At 59.6% G+C, this 16,562-nt stretch overlaps 1 protein-coding gene across 1 annotated transcript; it reads left to right on the top strand.

Annotated features, from left to right (window-relative positions):
- Positions 1-10,874: 10,874 nt before the first annotated feature.
- LGSN (lengsin, lens protein with glutamine synthetase domain) lies at positions 10,875-16,276 on the top strand (the record flags this gene model as incomplete). Its single annotated transcript, XM_064164063.1, has 3 exons — positions 10,875-11,820; positions 14,056-14,234; positions 15,015-16,276. Coding segments are annotated over 3 exons (2,325 nt in total), but the record flags the coding sequence as incomplete, so codon positions are not given.
- Positions 16,277-16,562: the final 286 nt, after the last annotated feature.

The following is a 16,562-nucleotide window of genomic DNA, read 5'->3' as shown; positions in this document are numbered from 1 at the left end:
GGGAGGTTCTTCTCTCCCTCTACTCTGCCCTGCTGAGACCACATCTGGAGTGCTGTGTCCAGTGCTGGGCTCCCCAGTTCAGGAGGGACAGGGAGCTCCTGGAGAGAGTCCAGTGGAGGCCACCAAGATGCTGAGGGGCCTGGAGCTGCTCTGTGAGGAGCAAAGGCTGAGAGTCTGCAGACAGCAGCCCCAGGGGGATCTGATCAGTGCTCAGCAAGAGCTAAAAGGTGAGGGGCAAGAGGATGGACAGGAAAAGGGCAAAGGGCACAAATTGGAACTCAGGTGAACTTAAGGAGAGAGTTGTTTGGTGTGAGGCTGCTGGAGGCCTGGGGCAGGCTGCCCAGAGAGGTTGTGGTGTCTCCTTGCCTGGAGAGCTTCCAACCCTCCCTGGCCATTGTGCTGCTGGGCAAGCTGCTGTGGGTGCCCTGCTCTTTTCCTGCCTTAATGAGCCTATGATTGTGTGTCCCTGGTGAACAGAGGGGGTTGGACAAGATGGTCCTTGGGGGTCTCTGGCAGTGAACGGGGACTGTGCTGGTGCTGGCTCAGCGGGCAGCCCTGCGTGGACATCGCAAGCCATGACGTGCCCGAGCACCCCACTGCCAGTCTGCAGCCTCTGACCACTTCCACGATGGAATGCTCACTTCAGGCCTCGGAGCAGAGCTAAACCAGACATCAGCAGGCAGGGGCAGGCCATGCTGGTGGAGCCAGTGCCTCTAAGCAGCTCCTTCTGTCCCTGCATGAAGGTTCAGAGTTGAAAATGCTGGCTTGGTTCCTTGGAGTGTTTCTGTGCCCTCTGTCCATTTCCCACCCCATCATTTGGTGGTGTCCATCTCTTTAACCCAACCTCCTCCACGCAGGTCCTTCAGTGCCTCACCCTCAGGAGCTGCAGGGCAGCCTGCTCAGAGCCTTCCAGTGCGTCAAGGCTTTGATTTCCACCCGTGGAGCTAGGGCTCCAAGGACATTGAGGGGCTGGAGCATGTCCAGACAAGGGCAGGGAACCACACCTTGAGTCTTGGGTGTGAGGGTTGTGGGGCCCTCGCTGCCAGAACAGCAGAGCTTGGGCTCTGCTGCCTGCTCTCAGGGGATGGAACTCTTAAGCCCCACCTGGATGTGTTCCTGGGTGCCCTGCCCTAGGTGCCCCTGCCTTGGCAGGGGGTCAGACTGGATGGTCTCCAGAGATCCCTTCCAACCCCACCGCTCCTCTGAATGTCCTCAGTGGCTACCCTCTGAGCTCCAGAACATTAGCAGTGGGATTTCCTCCAAGGCTTCCTAGGTGAAAAAAGGGCTCATTATATGCAGGCCCAACAGATCTGCTGGCTTGGAGCCACCAGCAGAGCTGGGGCAGCTTTCCCTAAGCTGGCTGCTCACCCTGGGGATTGCTTGGCTGAGCCAGCACAGCTGACAGGCAGGGCTTTCATAAGGGACCTGTAAGGAGATTACATTTCCAAGGGGCCACCTCATTCCAGTGGCAAGCAACGAAATGAGTCCAAGCAAGACGAGATGGGTGAGGTGGAGTATGGCTCTCATCATCACCTGGCTGGCTTGGAGGTCTGCATCATGGAATTGTTTGGGTTGGAAAAGCTCTCCAGGATCATCCAGCCCAACCAGCACCCCAACCCTGCCATGGCCACTAAACCCTGGCCCCAAGTGCCACGGCTGGCACACCTCCAGGGATGGAGAGTCCACCCCCTCCCTGGGCGCCTGGCAGCCTGTGCCAGTCCCTGGCCGCTCTGGCACCCGTTCCTCCAGGTGGGGCAGTCCCTGCCCTGCTCCTGCTGGCCACACTGCTGCAGATGCGTGGTGCTGTGTGGCAGCTGAACGCCAGTGGCACCTGTCTGGGGAACAGTTGCCTCTGAGGATGTGGAGACTTCCAGACCCAGCTGGATGTGTTCCCGTGTGATTTGCTCTGGGTGGCCCTGCTGTGGCAGGGCACTTGGACTGGATGAGCTCCAGAGGTCCTTTCCAAGCCTCCCCTGCTGGGATTCTCTGACTTTACCTGAAGTAGCTCCACCACTGTTGCTGTAGCAGTTAGAGCTTCTTCAGGGTATTTCAGCCATGGCAGGGGCTGGGCTGGAAGGGACCTTCAGGCTCATCCAGTGCCAGCCCCTGCCATGGGCAGGGACACCTCCCACCAGCCCAGGCTGCTCCAGGCCTCATCCAGCCTGGCCTTGAACACCTCCACGGAGGGGACATCCACAGCCTCCCTGGGCAGCCTGTGCCAGTGTCTGCCCACCCTCACTGGCAAGAATGTCCTGAAGGAAGAGGTTAAAAGCTGTCGAGCCCTGGCCAAAGCTCTATGGCTGTGTCATGGGTGTCTGGCATGGGGCTCTCCACGTCTGAGGTGGAGCAAACAGGTCCCAGGCAGGAGGGATTGGTCTCAGTGCTCCTCCTCAGCAGCAGCAGGCGACAATACTTCAGCAGGGAGGGTGCTGTGCTGTGACATCCTCCTTTGCATCCTCTCAGCCAAGTGTTTTTCCAGCTGATGAGTCATCTGGGAACCCCTTGGGCGGCTTGGGATGGAGGTAACCATGGATACTGCTGTTGCCTAGTGACACCTGCCTCAAGCTGCTCGGCTTCTCTGCCACTTCTGAACAGCACAGCCCCATCCAGCTGCCAGCCCCAGGCCAGCTCCCTTCAGCTAGGAGAGATGATCTGGGGCATGTCCTGCAGTGCAGGAGGTTGGAATTGGGGTTTATCTGAACCCCCCACCAAAAAACAAAAGAGGAGGGGTCCATGCTCCAGCCTCTCCTCTCCTCTAGCCACATAGCCCCAGCTGGGGGCTTCAGGCAGGCCTGACTCAGTGTAAATGCAACAGCTGTGCACAAAGGTTCATCTGGGGCAGGACTGGAGAATCCCAGCATGGTTGGAAGTGACCTCTGGAGATTAACCAGTCCAAGCCCTGCCATAGCAGGGCACCCACAGCAGCTTGCCCAGCAGCACAATGGCCAGGGAGGGTTGGAAGCTCTCCAGGCAAGGAGACACCACAACCTCTCTGGGCAACCCACCCCAGGCCTCCAGCAGCCTCACACCAAACAATTCTCTCCTTAAGTTCACCTGGGTTCCAGTTTGTGCCCTTTGCCCCTTTCCTGTCCCTGAGCACCACTGGCAAGAACCCAGCCCCAGCCTCTTGCTCCCCACCCATTAGCTCTTGCTGGGCACCAATCAGATCCCTCTGGGGCTGCTCTGCTGCAGGCTCTCAGCCTGTTCTTCTCACAGAGCAGCTCCAGGCCCCTCAGCATCTTCATGGCCTCCACTGGACTCTCTCCAGACTCTCTCCCTGCCCCTCTGGAACTGGGGAGCCCAGCACTGGACACAGCACTACAGGTGTGACCTTGGCAGGGCAGAAGAGAGGGGCAGCAACCTCCCGTGGCTGCTGCCTACACTCTTCTTGATGCCCCCCAGGAGCCCACTGGCCCTCGTGAGCACAAGGGCACACTGCTGGCACATGGGGAGCTCCCAGCTCCTCCTCCACGGAGCTGCTCCCCAGCAGGCCACCCCTCCGCCGTCCTGGTGCAGAGGTGGCTCCTCCGCAGGGGCAGGGTCCTGCCTTCCCACCGGTGCTTGTGCTCACCCCTCTGGCACAGCGACCTCGGCCCCTGCAGCTGCAGGTGGGGGATGTGGTCCCTGGCTCCGCTGGAGCAGCTCAGAGTCCTGGGGGTTCTCCAGGGCTCTGTGCGGTGCAGAAGAGAGCTGCTCCCTCTGGGCAGCCTGCAGGCAGCTGCCATGGAGAGCAGTGGGCAGCAGGGCAGGGAGGGCATTCTGGGCTGGCCAGATGAAGGGTCAGGGGAGGCTCTGCTGCAGTCACTCCTCTGTGCAGTGCTCTCTGCAGGGTTCTAATTGCTCTGTTCCAGCAGCAGTTCCCCAGCCCTGCTCTCCAGACCTGCCCCAGCTTTGTGCCCTTCTCTGCACCTGCTCCAGCCCTTCAGGGCCCACAGCTGAACCCAGCACTGCAGCTGTGGCCTCAGCAGTGCCCAGCCCAGGGGCACAATCCCTGCCCTGCTGCTGCTGCCCACACCAGTGCTGCTGCAGGCCAGGCTGCTGGTGCCCTTCTTGCCCAGCTGGGCACAGCCTGGCTCGTCTCCAGCTGGCCCAGGCTCAACAACCCCAGCTGTCCAACACTCACCCCAGGGCTGCCTGGGGCTCTGGCTCAGTTTCTGCACCTTTTCCAGAACCTCTGGGAACTGCCCTGGGTTTGTCTCCTGCTTTTCATCTGTAGTTCCACTGCAGGACTCCTCTCCAGTCCCATGCTAGCTCATGCTTAGCCCTAGAGCTGTCTTTCTCTCCATGCTTCTCCCTCTATGGGCTTTACCCCATCTCCAGGTAGCAGAAGGCTTCCCCTTGCCCCACTGCAGCCCACACAGTGGTGCCACATCCCAGCTGGGGATTGCCACATGGAACGCTGCAGACACGGGGGTGGCTTTGCTGCCCTCATAGGAAGCTCAGCAGCTTGCAGAGCACCAAGTGGCAAATGCATGACCCAAGCACCTGCCTGCTGGAGGACAAACTGTTCCTCTCAGCAGTGTGTGCAAGCTTACACAAGAAGAAACCCCCATGCAGAGTGGGAATCCTTGGAGGGGACAGGGAGTGACTGACACTTCTTGGCCTTGCCAGCAGCTCCAGTGGCCATCCAGCTCCCAAGGCTCAGGTGCTCTTGGGCTCAGCTTCAAGGTGTGACAGAGCTGTGACTGACTTCTCCAGAGAGTGAGGATCCCTCTTCCATCATCCCTTGGCACTGCTGAAGCCACAGCTGGAATGCTGGGTTCAGCTGTGGGCCCTCACTGCCAGGAGGACCCTGAGGGGCTGGAGCAGGTGCAGAGAAGGGCACAGAGCTGGGGCAGGCTCTGGAGAGCAGGGCTGGGGAGGAGCAGCTGAGGGAGCTGGGGGTGTGCAGTGTGGAGCAGAGGAGGCTGAGGGCAGAGCTCCTGAGAGGAGGCTGCAGGGAGCTGGGCTTGGGCTCTGCTGCCTGCTCTCAGGGGAGAGAAGGAGAGGAACTGGCCTGGGATGGTGCCAAGGCAGGGTTGGGTTGGAGAGGAGGAAAAATGTCTTTGGTGGCAGAGTGGTCGGAGAGTGGCAGAGGCTGCCCAGAGAGGTGGTGGAGTGCCTGTGCCTGGAGGTGTTGCAGAGCTGTGCTGCTGAGGGCCATGGCTTCACAGGCAGTCTGTGCCAGGCCAAGGCATGAAGGCATCTCACAGCAGGAGAACTCCCAGAGAAGTCCACAGATGTGGTGCCAGCCCCTGGTGAGCTGCAGGCAGAGGCTGTCTGGGTGCCAGCCACAGCAATGCCAATCTGTTCTGGACACCTGGGAAGGGTTCTCCTACAGGAGCCATCAGCCGAGGGTTTGTGCCACAGGAAGCTCTGCAGTCTCAGCTGTTCTCCCTGTTAGATTTCCATGCAGCCATGGAAATGGTGGCCTTGGACTCGTCAAATAGCTCCACAGGTTAAGGAGCTCTAAGCAAGCCTTAGTTTTCTTCACAGAATCGACTGGGCTGAAGAGACCTCTGAGACTATCCAGTGCCCACCCCTGCCATGAGCAGGGACAGCTTCCACAGCCCAGGCTGCTCCAGGCCTCATCCAGCCTGGCCCTGTACACCTCCAGGGAGGTTGTGGAGCACAGAATGTGATAGAAGATCGCATTCTGTGACCCTGTGTTCCACAGCCTCCCCGGGCAGCCTGTGCCAGTGTCTGCCCACCCTTGCTGTCAGGAATTTCTTCCTCATCTCCACTCTCAGCCTCCCCTCTCCCAGCTCAAAGCCATTGCTCTCATGCTGGCACTCCCAGCCCTTCTCCAAAGTCCCTCCCCAGCTCTCCTGCAGCCCCCTCCGGTACTGAAGGCCTCCAGAAGGTCTCCCCAGAGCCTGTCCCTTTTATCTTCTCGCTTCAGGCTTAGAAGAGAGGAGCTGAGATTAACATCTGCCTGAAGGTAGGCAAAGCAGCAAGTGCAGGCAAGGGCAGAGAGGCAGGCTGAGGAGACAGGCAGCCCAGCAGAGCAGGAGCCCCAGCAGAGGCAGCCCAGCAGAGCAGGAGCCCCAGCAGAGGCAGCCTGGCAGACAGGAGCCCCAGCAGAGGCAGCCTGGCAGACAGGAGCCCCAGCAGAGGCAGCCTGGCAGAGCAGGAGCCCCAGCAGAGGCAGCCTGGCAGACAGGAGCCCCAGCAGAGGCAGCCTGGCAGACAGGAGCCCCAGCAGAGGCAGCTCTGCAGAGCAGGAGCCCCAGCAGAGGCAGCCTGGCAGACAGGAGCCCCAGCAGAGGCAGCCTGGCAGACAGGAGCCCCAGCAGAGGCAGCCTGGCAGAGCAGGAGCCCCAGCAGAGGCAGCCTGGCAGACAGGAGCCCCAGCAGAGGCAGCCTGGCAGAGCAGGAGCCCCAGCAGAGGCAGCCTGGCAGACAGGAGCCCCAGCAGAGGCAGCTCTGCAGACAGGAGCCCCAGCAGAGGCAGCTCTGCAGACAGGAGCCCCAGCAGAGGCAGCTCTGCAGACAGGAGCCCCAGCAGAGGCAGCTCTGCAGACAGGAGCCCCAGCAGAGGCAGCTCTGCAGACAGGAGCCCCAGCAGAGGCAGCTCTGCAGACAGGAGCCCCAGCAGAGGCAGCTCTGCAGACAGGAGCCCCAGCAGAGGCAGCTCTGCAGACAGGAGCCCCAGCAGAGGAGCCTGGCAGACAGGAGCCCCAGCAGAGGCAGCCTGGCAGACAGGAGCCCCAGCAGAGGCAGCCTGGCAGACAGGAGCCCCAGCAGAGGAGCCCGGGGCGGGCGGCTGAGCTCCGGCTGAGCTCCGTGCTGGGCAGCTGCCTCCGTGCTGTGCGCCGTGCGCGGCTGCTGCTGCGGAGAGCCCGCGGGAGGCCACCGAGCTGCTGGGGGCCGGGAGCAGCTCTGAGGAGCAGATGCTGAGAGCAGGCAGCAGAGCAGCCCCAGGGGGATCCGATCGGTGCCCAGCAAGAACTAATGGGTGGGGAGCAAGAGGCTGGGGCTGTGCTCTTGTCAGTGGTGCCCAGGGACGGGAAAGGGGCAAGGGGCACAAACTGGAACCCAGGTGAACTTAAGGAGAGAGTTGTTTGGTGTGAGGCTGTTGGAGGCCTGGGGCAGGCTGCCCAGAGAGGTTGTGGTGTCTCCTTGCCTGGAGAGCTTCCAACCCTCCCTGGCCATTGTGCTGCTGGGCAAGCTGCTGTGGAGTGGAAGGTCTCCAGAGCTGCCCCCCAGCCTGCTGGGCCTGTGGCACACCCTGTGCCTGTGCCCGTGCCTCGCCTGAGGTGCAGGAGGGTTGAGGCTGACCTGCAGTGGCCCGAGGTTGGTCGCTGTCACCTCCCACCCCTCCTTGGCTCCTTTTCCGCAGCTGTTGGCCCTCTCCTGGCTTCCTTGTCGCCGGAGTGGCAGTGGCACAGGCTGCCCAGGGAGCTGCTGGAGTCCCCGTCCCTGCAGGAGTGGCCATGGCACCTGGGGACAGGGTTTGGAGGCCACGCTGGGGTTGGGTTGCTGGCTGGGCTGGATGCTCCTCGAGGGCTTTTCCAGCCCAACCAATCCTGTCACCCTGTGGCATCTCAGCCCTACTGTGAGACACTCCAGCATCAGCAAGTGGCTGAGCCCAGGGTCCTCAGAGCAGCACAGCCCAGGCAGCAGGCTGGGTTCTAAATGGCTTGCAGCTGTGGTTTGCCAGGCTCCAGCAGGAAACCCCATGGCATCTCTGCTCTCCTCCTGCCTCCTCTGGGCAGCTTCTCTTCTCCTGTGACTAGGAAGTCTTTCTTCTCTAAATGAACACCTGAGGTTCCTCTTGGTTGCAGCTCAAGAACCTTCTGCATCAGGGTTTTCCTGATGGTTCCAGGATGAGCCTTTACAGCTTGGGTAAAGCCCAGCTCTGTGGGGATGGTGCCACCTAATGTGGGCAGAGGGCACCACAGCTGCTGGCGTCCGCAGCAGTCACAGCGTGGCAGGGGATGGAAGGGACCTCTGAAGATCATCCAGCCCAACCCTCTGCCGGAGCAGGGGCACCTAGATTTGGTTGTCCTCAACGACACCCAGCTGCGTTTGGGAAGCCTCCAGAGAAGGAGACTCCAGCACCACTGTGGGCAGCCTGCTGCAGGCCTCCAATACCCTTCAACAGCAGAAGTTCCTCCTTGAGCTCAGACGGAGCTTCTGATGTTCCAGTTTGTGCCCCTTGTCCTGGCACTGGGTACCGCTGAACACAGCCTGCTCCCATCCTCCTGCCCCCCACCCTTGAAGTGCTGATTTCTCAGGCTGCACTTCTCCAGGGCAGGAAAAGTCTGCAGAGGGCTCTGGTCAGGCTGTATCTGTGGGCTGAGACCAGTGGGAGGAGGCTCAGCATGGCCAAGTGCTGGGTCCTGCTCTTGGGGCACAGCAAGCCCAGGAAGGCTGCAGGCTGGGGGCAGAGTGGCTGGAAAGTGCCCAGCAGAGAAGGCCCTGGGGGTGCTGGGTGCCAGCAGCTGGAGATGAGCCAGGCTGTGCCCAGCTGGGCAAGAGGGGCACCAGCAGCCTGGCCTGCAGCAGCACTGGTGTGGGCAGCAGCAGCAGGGCAGGATTGTGTCCCTGGGCTGGGCACTGCTGAGGCCACAGCTGCAGTGCTGGGTTCAGCTGTGGGCCCTCACTGCCAGGAGGACCCTGAGGGGCTGGAGCAGGTGCAGAGAAGGGCACAGAGCTGGGGCAGGCTCTGGAGAGCAGGGCTGGGGAGGAGCAGCTGAGGGAGCTGGGGGTGTGCAGTGTGGAGCAGAGGAGGCTGAGGGCAGAGCTCATTGCTCTCTGCAGCTCCTGAGAGGAGGCTGCAGGGAGCTGGGCTTGGGCTCTGCTGCCTGCTCTCAGGGGAGAGAAGGAGAGGAACTGGCCTGGGATGGCTCCAAGGGAGGGTCTGGTTGGATATCAGAAGAAGATTCTTGCCTGAAAGGGTTCTGCCAGCCTGGCACAGGCTGCCCAGAGAGATGCTGAATGCCCACCTCTGGAGGTGTTTCCCAAGGCAGAGATGTGGTGCTGAGGGCCATGGCTTAGCCCCAGCCTGGCAGAGTCCTCCTTGGAGAGAGCTGCTGACAGCCCTTTGGGATGCTGTCTGAGCAGGAGGAGAAGCTGAAGCATCTCCTGCTTGAGCCCTCGTGCAGGACCAAGCCCCTTCCCCTTCCTGTCTCAGGCAGCCGCACAGAGGCCGTGACTCTAGGGGAGCAGAGCGTCCCCGGGTGTGGCCGGCCCCAGCCCTGCCCTGTGCCCCCAGGCAGCCTGCTGCTGGCCAGCCCAGCACAGGTTTGCCCTGGGAGGAGCCCACAATAGCTCCCGTTCCAGAAGGGGACTGGTTTGTCGGAGCACAAAAAGCCCTTTGTGGGGAGGGAAGTTGCACAAACGCCTTTGCTGCTGTCCCTGCGTGCAGCAGCTGAGCATTGTGCGCGGATCGCTCTGCGCTCAGCCCTGTTCCAGAACCTGGCACGCTGCGGCTGCTCTCTGCCTCACCCCTGCACGGCCTCTGGCAAAAAGAGCTTCACAGCACTTCTGTTTGAGCTCAGCTCCATTGTGGCTGTGCCTATAAATACAAGGTGGTCTCCTGCTGGGCTTCACCAGGGCACTCCTGATGGGCATCTGACCTAGAATGAAGTGGACATGAGCAGCAGGGGGGACCTTGGTTGGCAGGTGAGGACTGAATGGCTGAGCAGCTTTTACAGCAGTGGGAAATGCTCTCTGCGTGCACCTCAGCATCCCAGCGGAGTGAATGTTTTCTGCGTTGGGTGCAGGGGTGCCCAGGTCGCCTAGAAGGGTGCCAGGCTGGGTGGAGGGGTGCCCAGATCACCTAGAAGGGTGCCAGGCTGGGTGGAGGGGTCCCCAGGCAGGTGTGCTGAGCATGGCCTGAAGCAGAAGCAGGTCAGGGAGAGGCTTTACTGTCAGCCTGGGGAGACACTGAACAGGTTGCCCAGAGAAGCTGTGAGTGCCTCATCCAGCCTGGCCTTGAACACCTCCAGAGAGGGGGCAGCAGGATGATGGCACCACCAGGGTGTTTTGTGGCCCCAGGTCACTGCTTCTTCATTCGAAGTCTCTCTTGCACTTTAGGGTTTGGGTTTTTAACAGCACAGGAAGCCAAAACCAAGGGAAAATGTGTCAGGTTTGCTGTCCTGTCCTTCCCCTGCCATCTTTCAGCATGGCAGGACCAAGAGGCTTGGGCTGAGTGATGTCCCCAGCATCTCTTGACACCCTTTGGGATAAAGCAGGCAGATGAATTTTTGTAGCTCCTGGGTTCTTTGGCACCTTCTCCACTGGCTTCCATCCATCTAAACACCTGCTACGACCTCAGTCACATCAACGCCACATCTAAAGGCCCTTTTCTGCCTCTTCCCTGCTTACACATCCAGCTGTGGGCTTGTCCTGGTGGCCACCACCTTGGAGCTTCAGGTTTTGGGTACAATTAGTTCCCCAGGGTTGATTTCAGGAGTCGCTGGGGGTCAGGGGCAAGAAACGTCTTTTGTGAGTGCATAATCTTCCCGTGGGGGCAAGGAGGCACTGAGCAGGGTGGCTCCTGGCCAGACCGCGGCAGCACACCGTGGGGCAGCAGGTGCTGAGGCTCCTGCTCTGCAGCTCCAGCTCTTTTGTTCATTGTGATGTCACTGTGCTTCTTTCTTCACGTTTAAGTCCCACCTTTGACAAACCAAGCCCCACCTTGTCCAGTTTCTTGTATTTTCATCTACTGCATCTCCCTACGAATGGTACGAGGAAGACCTTTTCACCTCGTTTATCCTAAGCCGTAAGCAAAAGCCTGCTTTTCTCTGAAAGGAACCGAGCGTGAGGGCTGTGCGCCGCCCGGGGAGAGCTCCCTCCGCAAGGAGCGCGGGCAGCGCCGCCGGCGCCGGCTGCACGGGCACCTGGCCCCCGGCTGATGCGTGTCGTTTGGTTGTGTATCTTATTGCTGGTTACAGAACACCTCTGAAAGTGTCAATGATGAAGTTGATGGCAACAATATGTGTGGTTTCAGAAAGAAAAAGGGAGCCAAAGGTCCTACCAAGTACCTCCCTCCTTTAGAAAATGAGAGGATGGAGCTGCCCCACACCTCCAGAGTGCCAGAGCCTGGTCCCCCCCGAGGAAGCCCTGCTTGCCCAGAAGCAGCAGCCCAGCCTCCTCACAGCATGGCTAGCTCTCCTCCAGGACAGAAGGACACAGCGGGCGCTGGCAGTGCCCACGGTGCCAATGGCACCGAAGAAGAGGTGTCTGGAGACAGAGAAGAAATCCAGGGAAGTGCTGGCACTGGGAAAAGAGCAGTAGGGAAGAGACAGGAGGAGACGGAGACGCCAGCCAGAAGCGAGCTTCCCACGGGCGTGCAGCCAGCACGGGGCGCAGGGAAAGCCGGGCACGGAGAGGCAGCAGGCAGGGCAGAGGGCAGCAAGAAGGCAGAGGGCGAGCAGCACGAGTGGGCTAGGATGGGAGAGGCCAAGTTTCATGTGAGCAGGATGGGCTCTCTGGGCTGCTCTGCAGAGCCCTTCCCAGCACCGCCTGACCTTTCCCCGCAAAGCCTGCGAGAGCTGCAGACCCTGCGGAGGGAAGGGCCTCTGCCTGCGCGGGGGCACGGCCACAGCGGCCGGGCAGGGGGCCCTCTCCCTCAGAAGAACTCCAAGCCCTGGGAGAAGCCAGGCAGACCCTTTGGGAGCCTCGGCCCCCACTTCGGAGAGGAGAGCCGGAAGCAGCACAGCTTCGCCCCGCAGCGCGAACACCTCCTGCCCCTCAGCTCCGCGGGCTCCGACCCGCAGCGAGCCGCGGGAAGCGACTCGGAGCAGCTCCTGCTGGGGCTGCCGGCAGCGCCCGCGCACGCAGGAAGCCCAGACGCCGAGATGCAGTTTGGCTCCTCTGCAGACCACGCTGGTAAGGACACTAAAACATCGCCCGCCGTCCTGCAGACAGTGCTCCTCCTGCCCTCCGGGGGTTAAATCATGCACTTGTGGCACGGGCTGGGTTGCAAGGGACCCTGAAAGATCATCTGGTTCCACCCCCCCTGCAGTGAGCAGAGACCTCCCACCTAGAATCACAGAGCAGTTCGAGTTGGAGAAGACCTCTAAGATCATTGAGTGCAACCTTCCACCCATAGAACAGAACCAGAGAACCGTTAAGCTTGGATGCACCCAGTCCAACAGCAGCCCAGCCCCACCATGGCCACTGAGCCCTGGCCCCGAGTGCCATGGGCACACCTGTCTGGAACCCCTCCAGCCATGGACACTCCATCACCTCCCTGGGCAGCCTCTGCCTCTCCCTGACCACTCTGCCACCAAAAGCGTTTTTCCTTCTCTCCAACCTAACCCTGCCCTGGCACCATCCCAGGCCAGTTCCTCTCCTTCTCTCCCCTGAGAGCAGGCAGCAGAGCCCAAGCCCAGCTCCCTGCAGCCTCCTCTCAGGAGCTGCAGAGAGCAATGAGCTCTGCCCTCAGCCTCCTCTGCTCCACACTGCACACCCCCAGCTCCCTCAGCTGCTCCTCCCCAGCCCTGCTCTCCAGAGCCTGCCCCAGCTCTGTGCCCTTCTCTGCACCTGCTCCAACCACAGATCTAGTCCAAGCCACCTGCAGTGAACAAGGACATCTCCAGCTGGATCAGGTTCTGCTGCTAGCTCCTTGCAGCACTTCTGCCTTTTGCTGCTATCTGCTGCTAGCAGCAGATAGAAGACATCCTCTGGTGGTAGCTCCAGCAGCATTTCTCTGCAGACAAACTGTGGTATCCAGCTTGGAGAAGTCAGGACAAGATACTCTGGGCCTGGAGTGCTGTGTCCAGTTCTGGGCTCCCCAGTTCACGAGGGTCAGAAACTACTGGAGAGAGTACAGTGGAGGCCATGAAGATGCTGAGGGGCCTGGAGCAGCTCTGTGAGGAGCAAAGGCTGAGAGCCCTGGGGCTGAGAGTCTGGAGAAGAGCAGGCTGAGAAGGGAGTTGAGCCTGGAGAGGAGCAGCTGAGGGAGCAGAGGGTGTGCAGTGTGGAGCAGAGGAGGCTGAGGGCAGAGCTCATTGCTCTGCAGCTCCCTAAGAGGAGGCTGCAAGGAGCTGGGCTTGGGCTCTGCTGCCTGCTCTGAGGTGAGAGAAGGAGAGGAACTGGCCTGGGATGGTGCCAGGGCAGGGTTAGTTTGGAGAGGAGGAAAAATGTCTTTGGTGGCAGAGGCTGCCCAGGGAGGTGGTGGAGTGCCCATGGCTGGAGGTGTTGCAGGCAGGTGTGCCCATGGCACTCAGGGCCAGGGTTCAGTGGCCATGGTGGGGCTGGGCTGCTGCTGGACTGGATGGTCTCTGTGGTGGGTTAGGAACACACTACTGAAATTTGGCAGAGCAGCTCAGGGGCTTGGCAGTAAGCTGGAGCTCTGCTGGTATTCACCAGCACATCTGCACCACCTATTTACAGGTAGTTACAGCTCTATACAAATGAGAAATCACACAGAAATCCAAACTCCCTCCCAGACAAAGAAGGCTGCCCAGAAGGGGCTCTAAGCTACCCTTTCTCCCTGCTCTTTCCCAGACAGACAAACACAATAAGCAGCAGAGCTTAGGTTGTTTTCTGTTAGCCAAGGTCAGTGGAGAGAGATTAGAGCGGAGTGAGGAGGCAGTGATAGCTGCAGCAGCACAGACCAGAGTGGGACACACTGGTGGCATTTTGGCTTCCTATCCCTCTCAGCAAACCAAGGAATGGTGCAGGCTTCACTAGACTTCACCTTCTACAACCAATGATCTAATTCCTCTCTTAGCCTGGAAGCAGTCTCAGAGGTCTCCTGGTGATGCTCTGGTGCAGTCTGTAACTCCCAGGTGCTCAGCTGGCTCTCCCATCACAGCCTCCTCCTCTGTTGACCCCTCTTGGGCTAGGCCAAACTCATCTGTCCCTGGGGGCTGTGGTGAGCTGGGCACAGCTTCACAGATTGCATTGGGTTGGAAGGGACTCTCAGAGGTCATCTTGTCCACCCCCTCAGGCAGCAGGGACACCTCCAACTCGAGCAGGCTGCCCAGGGCCACAGCAAGTCTGATGTTGAATGTCTGCAAGGATGTGCCCTCAGCTAGATCTCTGGGCAGCCTGTTGCAGCCTCCCCCTCCAACATTCCCTCTTTCCTTTGACCTGAACATTCCTCTGCACTTCCAGCATCCAGCAGAGAGCCTGAGGTGAATGACCTGGGAAATTCAGCTCTGCTCCATCTCTTCTCTCACATTGAGTTCATCAAGCAGCAGATGGCCAGGGACAGTGTCCAGTTTGTCAGGTTTGAATCCATAGACCTCCATGGCGTGTCCAGATCCAAGAACATTCCCTCTCGCTTCTTCCATGTGAGTCCTTCTGGTTTCTCTCTCTACTTTGTGTGTTCTCATGGCCTGGTCCTTAGTATTCACAGACTCACAGGGCGGTGGGGTTGGAAGGGAGATCATCCAGCCCAACCTCCCTACTAAAGTCGGACACCCACAGCTGCTTGCCCAGGGTGACCATGGTCAGGGGCAGTTGGAAGCTCTCCAGAGACAGAGACTCCACAACCTCTCTGGGCAGCAAATTTGATTTGATTTTTCTTCTTAATGATGGCAGAAACTGAAATACAGAAGCCATGAGCTGTCCTCTGTAGATGGCCATAGCCAGGCATGGTGCCAGGAGAGGCTTGGAGTAGACATCAGGAAATGTTTCTTTGGTGCAAGAGCAGTCAAGGACTGGCAGAGGCTGCCCAGGGAGGTGATAGAGTCTTTACCCCTGGAGGTGTTCCAGAAAGGTGTGGCCATGGCGCCTGGGACCATGGTTTAGTGGCCATGGTGGGGCTGGGTTGGTGGTTGGACTGGATGACCTCAGGGGGCTTTGCCAGCCTCACTGATTGTTTGGCTCTGTGCAGGCAGTCACTGGCAGCCTTGTTGACAGGGTGTTCCTGCCAGCTGTGCTGAAGGTTGTGCTTCACACTGGCACAGGGCCAAGCCCTTGTCTTCCCCTGCAATGCCTGCTGCAGTTTAGCTTTCGGTTAGGCACTGTTCTGGTGTCCTCACTGAGAAAGTGAGGTTTGTGTGTCCTGCAGAAAGCCACTCTGGACTTCTGTTCTCCTTTGCCAACCTGCCTTTCTGCCCTGTCTTTAGGAGAAGGCCATCCACGGTGTTGCCATGCCCAGGAGTTACCTGGAGCTGACTCTGAACCCCAAAGATAATGAGTTAGATTACATCAATGCCACCAATTTCAACTGTGACATCATCCTGAACCCCGACCTCTGCACCTTCCGCGTGCTGCCCTGGACCGAGCAGACGGCTCGAGTCATCTGCGACTCCTTCACCGTGCTGGGCAGCCCCCTGATGACCTCCCCGAGGCACATTGCCAAGAGGCAGCTGAGCCAGCTCCAGGCCCATGGCTTTTCTCTCTACTCTGCCTTCACCTACGAGTTTTGTATCTACGGCATCACTGAGGTGGTCAACTCCAAGACAATCTCCTTTCCTGCAGCCACCATCCTCAACAACCACGACCAGACCTTCATCCAGGAGCTCATCGAAGGGATGTACTACGCTGGTGCCAACATCGAGAGCTTCTCTTCCTCCAGTGGGCCCGGGCAGATGGAGATCACTTTTCACCCAGCCTTTGGCATCGACGCTGCCGACAGTGCCTTCACCTTCCGCACGGGCATCAAAGAGGTGGCCAAGAAGTACAACTACGTGGCCAGCTTCTTCTCAGAGTCAGGCTTCTACAACTCAGGGGCCCTGGCACACAGCCTGTGGGACCTGAACGGCCAGAAGAATCTGTTCTCTGCTGGCTACGGGGCAGAGGAGCTGTCGGACATGGGCAAGCACTGGCTGTCAGGGCTGCTGGCCCACGCCGCCGCCATCAGCTGCCTGATGGCTCCTACCACCAGCTGCCGCAAGCCCTACTGCAAGTACAGCAAGGAGTCCAAAGAGACTGTTAATGCCCAGTGGGCCTACAATGACAACAGCTGTGCCTTCAATGTCAAGTGCCATGGTGGCAAGGGCACCCTCATTGAGAACAAACTCAGTTCTGCCACAGCCAACCCCTACCTGGTCCTTGCTGCTACCATTGCTGCAGGCCTGGATGGCATCAAGAGAGGGCTCAGGTATGATGAGATGCTGGAAGAAGAAAACCACAGCGCTGACCTGAAACACTCCTCAGTCCCTCTGAAACTGGAAGATGCTCTTGTGGCACTGGAGAAGGACTCGTGCATCAAGGAAGCCTTGGGAGAAACCTTCATCAGGTACTTTGTGGCCATGAAACACTACGAGTTGGAAACTGAGGAAATGGACATTGAGAGGAACAAGTGCCTGGGTTACTTCATTTAGCAGGAAGATACCTCTGCAGTGGTGCTGTGCCAGTGTGAGCAGTGAGTGCCTACCAGTCATGACATGAGTAAAGACCTTTCAGATCCTCATGCCTTGGCAGTTCTATTTTTTCTCCTCCTTTTCCCCATTTCAGTCTGAATATGAGCCAGGCTGTGCCCAGGTGGCCAAAAAGGGCACCAGCAGCCTAGCCTGCAGCAGCAGCAGGGCAGGGATTGTGCCCCTGGGCTGGGCGCTGCTGAGACCACAGCTTGAGTGCTGGGTTCAGCTGTGGGCCCTCAGTCCGACACTGAGGGACTAGAGAAGGGCGCAGAGCTGGGGCAGGCTCTGGAGAGCAGGGCTGGGGAGGAG

This window comes from Pogoniulus pusillus, chromosome 25 (assembly GCF_015220805.1).
Source record: "Pogoniulus pusillus isolate bPogPus1 chromosome 25, bPogPus1.pri, whole genome shotgun sequence".
Taxonomy (NCBI): Eukaryota; Metazoa; Chordata; class Aves; order Piciformes; family Lybiidae; genus Pogoniulus; species Pogoniulus pusillus.
Note: the sequence above shows the minus strand (reverse complement) of the source record. Positions and strands in the feature narration are given on the sequence as shown.